A 5758-nucleotide genomic window follows, 5' to 3' on the forward strand; every position below is an offset into this window, starting at 1 on the left:
GGTTGAAGAAATAACAAATCAGCCATAAATATGTTTATCAATGCTTTATTAATGAATTCCAATATTTGGAAACAACCAAATATATTTCAACACATGGAAATATATAATATAACCAGATAAAATTATTCAATACTAAAAATAAATGTGGTATCAAATCACAGGAAGACAAGGTAGAAACAAGTGTTAAAAGAAAAGGAGGAAAATTATCTTATAAATCAATTTAACTATTTAAATTATTTCTATTGAAATTCCCTATTTATGCCTATATATGTTCACAACACAGATACAAACACCCACACATTTATAAAATTTTCCTTGGTTTTACTCACTCAGGTAATATATTTTTTAATATAAAATTGACTTCTGAAAGATATGTGTATTAGGCAGGAATCCCATGTGCTTCAGTGAGCTTAAATCTAACTAATGCACAAGGAATATGGGAGACCAATGAAATTTATTTTCAGTCTGAAATCTCACTCTTACATAAAATGTTTACCCTCTTAACTACTTTCTTAAATGCATTGTTAACTTCCTTGTTCCTCAGACTGTAGACCAAAGGATTCAGTGTGGGGATGATCATAGTGTAGAACATAGATGCTATTTTATCAGCATCCATGGAATGACTGAAGCTAGGCTGTAAGTACATGAAAATGACGGTGCTATAAAATATGGAGACTGTGGTGAGGTGGGAGGCACAGGTGGACAAGACCTTTTGATGTCCTCTATCTGACTTCATCTTCAAGATGGTAACAAATATGAAAGTATAGAAAACTAAGATAATCAGAAGAGCAAAGAAGACATTGAAGGTTGCAAAAAACAAGAACCACTTCATTTTGAGGTGTATATTGGAGCAAGACAGAGCCATGAGTGCTGGAACATCACAGAAAAAGTGATGGACCACATTGGATTTGCCAAATGAGAGACTGAATATGTCCCCAACATGAAAAATGGCATTCAAGAAACCACAGATATAACAACCAATGTTCAGGCGGATACAAACACTTGTTGTCATCCTGGTGGAATAATGCAGGAGGTTGCACACGGCTGCATAGTGGTCATAGGCCATTGACGCTAAGAGATAATTTTCCCCAGTGGCAAAGCCTATGAAAAAGAACATCTGAGCAGCACACGCATTATAAGAAACCACTTTGGAGACTACGAAAAACTCAGAAATGACTGTAGGAGTGGCAGCTGAGGAGTAACCCAAGTCTACCAGAGACAGGTTACAGAGGAAAAAGGACATGGGTGTGTGGAGATGAGAGTCTACAAGAACCAACATGATCATTCCCAGGTTTCCAACCGCATCAACGCAGTAGATGCAAGTGAACATAATAAAGAGGGGAACTTGCAGACCTGGGTTGTTGGTTACTCCCAGAAGGATGAACTCTCTCACTTTGGTACAATTCTCCATCAATTATCTGGAAGCCACAGATGTCCTACAGAAATGGGAATTAAAGAGAAAAAGAGAATGATAAATGAAAAAAAAATACAATGAGTTATCATGTCATTTGCTACAGACTGCAGATTTAGGCAGTGAGAGTTTGGCACATAATTTAGGGGTCAACTCATCAGAGATGTAGATCTCATGGAGTGCACACCTCATTTAGCAAGGTGATGAGGAATATTGTCACCAGAAATGTACATCTCATCAATTTTTTATCTGCAAGACATTAAGGAATACTGTCTTCCATATATTTATAGTTGTCCTCACTTCAGACTTGTTGTGTGAAGAGCTCTTTCCCTCACATTTCAGCTTAAGAATTTTTCCAACAGCACTACAGTGTTTTGATTATTTACTGGGCACATATATCGGTTAGTGATCTAGAAGATAATTTTTTATTTAAATTTCCATTTTGTTTTTTTTAATTCAATAGATGTATAGATCCCACAAATGTATATAATTATTACATTAAACGTAACGTTAAACAAAATAGAAATTTAAATAAATAATAAATAAAGTATATATAGCTTCTGAATTAGATTAATAACTATTTTATCAAATGTTAATTATAGTTGGAACCCATTTACAATATAGTAAAGCATATTGAAATTAAAAATGTATAAATAAAACAGACTTAGAAATGTTAAAATGTATAAATATCATGTACATAATTATGGTATAAATTTACTTATAAATTTTACTTATAAATACTTATATCTAAGAACGTGGCTAAATATCTGCATTATAATTATAGTTTTATATATAGTTACATATTATAAAATTATATAATTCCTAATATTATTGTTGATGATTATAATAATCTCTATTAAAACATTCCTCAGAAGGATATTTATAAATAATCTCTATTTTTAAACTTTGCATGTGTGTAAACTTAGAATATAAAATGGACTATCCAAAATTATTACCTGGAATGAATATATTTGAGAAAATTCAGTTTTCTCTAGTCCCAAAAATCTTAAAAATCTTATTTACATGGAAACTACTCTATTTTTGTCCCTTTTAGTAATATTATGAGACTGAAAAAAATTATGCAAATTATGTAACAGAGGTGCAAGCAATTTATTCATACTAATACAAATATTACTGATATTCACCTGTTGAGCCTTGGCAAATGGTTTTCAAGTTCACTGGTATTAATTAGAGCTAAATCAAGTTTTGTCTTCATAGTTCCAAATTCAATTTTTTACACAATGAATTAATAAAAATATGCACAATAGATGTCTGAAGATAGCAGGGGAGGAAGGGAGGTACATAGCTAACAGAGGCTGTTCTGAAGGGAAGACACAGTGTTGGTCAGAATAAGGACTCTTGGAAGAATTGTATATTGGTCCATATTACCTAGGCAACATTGCTCTCACTCCAACTTACCCTAAATTCACTTATTTCATCTTTAAAATAAGTTGTCATAATTAAATAACATGTTTTAAACTACAAATAAAAAAACCAGCAAGAGCTAGCTGTAATATTTGAAATGATGATCTCTGTGTTGGGTTGACATGTGGGGTTCTAGGAATGAGTACATTCTGGAAGTCTTATCCTCTGTAATTTGGCTATCACTGTTCTCATCATTGCTGCTTTCTCACCCAAATCAAATTATTGACTGCTCTGGGAAGTTCTCCTATTGTGTTCCTTATTTGAAATCAATATAACTTAGCTTGAATGAATATTATTGAATTCAGTTTTGGCTTAGACTCATCATACTATAGTTGAATATAAACTGTCAGAATTTCAACTGCATAGTTCATGAATTACCTTTCATCTACACATGTGTTTTGGTAAAAAAATCACCATTTCAAAAACTATTAATTTACTTAGTTATAGTACAGTGTTTTAAATTAGAAGAGGCATGCATACACTGACAATTCCTATTGTCTGTCCACAGAGGTGTTCTAAGCTCAGCTTTTTTTTTCTTTTTGTCATTATTTTTAATTTTTATTTATTTATTAAAGATTTCTGCCTCCTCCCCGCCACCACCTCCCATTTCCCTCCCCCTCCCCCAATCAAGTCCCCCTCCCTCGTCAGCCCGAAGAGCAATCAGGGTTCCCTGCCCTGTGGGAAGTCCAAGGACCACCCACCTCCATCCCGGTCTAGTAACGTGAGCATCCAAACTGCCTAGGCTCCCACAGAGCCAGTACATGCAGTAGGATCAAAAACCCATTGCCATTGTTCTTGAGTTCTCAGTTGTCCTCATTGTCTGCTATGTTCAGCGAGTCCGGTTTTATCCCATGCTTTTTCAGACCCAGGCCAGCTGGCCTTAGTGAGTTCCCGATAGAACATCCCCGTTGTCTCAGTGTGTGGGTGCACCCTTCGCGGTCCTGAGTTTCTTGCTCTCTCTCCTTCTGCTCCTGATTTGGACCTTGAGATTTCAGCCCGGTGCTCCAATGTGGGTCTCTGTCTCTGTCTCCTTTCATCGCCTGATGAAGGTTAATATTCAGGAGGATGCTTATATGTTTTTCTTTGGGTTCACCTTCTTATTTAGCTTCTCTAGGATCACGAATTATGGGCTCAATGTCCTTTATTTATGGCTAGAAACCAAATATGAGTGAGTACATTCCATGTTCCTCTTTTTGGGTCTGGCTTACCTCACTCAGGACACTGTCACTAAGACAAAAAGGGAACCCACTGACTGGGAGAAGATCTTCATCAACCCCACAACTGACAAAGGTCTGATCTCCAAAATATATAAAGAACTCAAGAAACAAGACCGTAAAAGGCTAATCAACCCAATTATAAAATGGGGCACTGAGATGAACAGAGAATTCTCAACAGAAGAAGTTCAAATGGCCAAAAGACACTTAAGGTTATAGCGATCAGGGAAATGCAAATCAAGACAACTACCTGTCTGTATGGCTAAGCTCAGCTTTAAGAAAGCATCATGCTTCAAAAGTTCCTACTCTTAAATGAAGAACTACAGGAAATTAATGACTGCTGAGAGAGGGAGAACCAGTCTTCTCTTGGGCTGAGGCCCTAACATGGTATCTAATCTTCAGTGATCAGCCTATATACATATGAGCAAAATTAAATGAATTCCACAAACTATATTTATATAGGCATTTGCATGCATATATGTAGAGATTATATGTAAATATATAACAAAAATTTTAAAAGAAATTAAAAATTTGAGAGGGAATACTTATAAAACTCTAATTAACCCAATTAAACTGAACTGAACAGAGAATTCTCAAAAGAAGAAGTTCATTTCCCCTTTGCCCCATGCCACCTCACCTGCAAGTTCCCAGTTTTTGCCCTGCAATCTTGTCTACTTCCCCTCTCCATGCGGATGACTATATGATTTTCTTTGGGTTCACTTTCTTATTTAACTTCTCTAGGATCACAAATTATATGCTTAATGTCTTTTATTTATGGCTAGAAACCGATTATGAGTGAGTACATCCCATGTTCCTCTTTTTGGGTCTGGGATACCTCACTCAGGATAGTGTTTTCTATTTCCATCCATTTGCACGCAAAATTCGAGAAGTCACTGTTTTTTACTGCTGAGTAGTACTCTAATATGTATATATTCCACATTTTCTTCATCCATTCCTCCGTTGAAGGGCATCTAGGTTGTATCCAGGTTTTGGCTATTACAAACAATGCTGCTATGAACATAGTTGAACAGATACTTTTGTCATTTGATGGGGTATCTCTTGGGTATAAGATGAGAAACATGAGAAGGGGAGGATGGGAGGAGCTCGGGGGATTGGGATGGTTGGGATATAGGAAGGGAGGATACGGGAGCAGCTAAGTATATATCCTATCTAAGGGAGCCATCTTAGGGTTGGCAAGAGACTTGACTCTTGAGGGGTTCGCAGGTGTCCAGGAATATGTCCCCAGCTGGTACCTTGGGCAACTAAGGAGAGGGAACCTGAAATGACCCTATCCTATACTGATGAATATCTTGCATATCACCTTAGAACCTTCATCTGGCGATGGATCGAGGTAGAGACAGAGTCTCAATTTGGAGCAACGGTCTGAGCTCTTAAGGTCCAAATGAGGAGCAGAAGGAGGGAGAACATGAGCAAGGAAATCAGGACCACGAGGGATGCACCCACCCACTGTGACAGTGGAACTGATTTATTGGGAGCCCACCAAGGCCAGCTGGTCTGGGACTGAATAAGCATGGGTTGATTCTGGACTCTCTGAGCATGGCGGACAATGAAGGCAGATGAGAAGCCAAGGACAATGGCACTAGGTTTCGATCCTAATACATGAACTGGCTTTGTGGGAGCTTAGCCTGTTTAGACGCTCACCTTCCTGGACGTAGATAGAAGACCTTCGTCTTCCCGCAGGGCAGAG

At 37.1% G+C, this 5758-nt stretch overlaps 1 protein-coding gene across 1 annotated transcript; it reads right to left on the reverse strand.

Moving 5' to 3' along the window:
* Window positions 1–460: 460 nt before the first annotated feature.
* Window positions 461–1423, reverse strand: LOC130879324 (olfactory receptor 5B2-like). Its single transcript, XM_057777666.1, has one exon. The coding sequence runs from the start codon at window positions 1409–1411 to the stop codon at window positions 461–463; it is 951 nt and encodes a 316-aa protein (XP_057633649.1). The 5' UTR covers window positions 1412–1423.
* Window positions 1424–5758: the final 4335 nt, after the last annotated feature.

Source organism: Chionomys nivalis, chromosome 8 (genome assembly GCF_950005125.1).
Source record: "Chionomys nivalis chromosome 8, mChiNiv1.1, whole genome shotgun sequence".
NCBI classification, from domain to species: Eukaryota; Metazoa; Chordata; class Mammalia; order Rodentia; family Cricetidae; genus Chionomys; species Chionomys nivalis.

Excerpts from the sequence above, each read along its gene's own strand:
- LOC130879324 (XM_057777666.1), bottom strand. The coding sequence starts at position 1,411 with ATGGAGAATTGTACCAAAGTGAGAGAGTTCATCCTTCTGGGAGTAACC.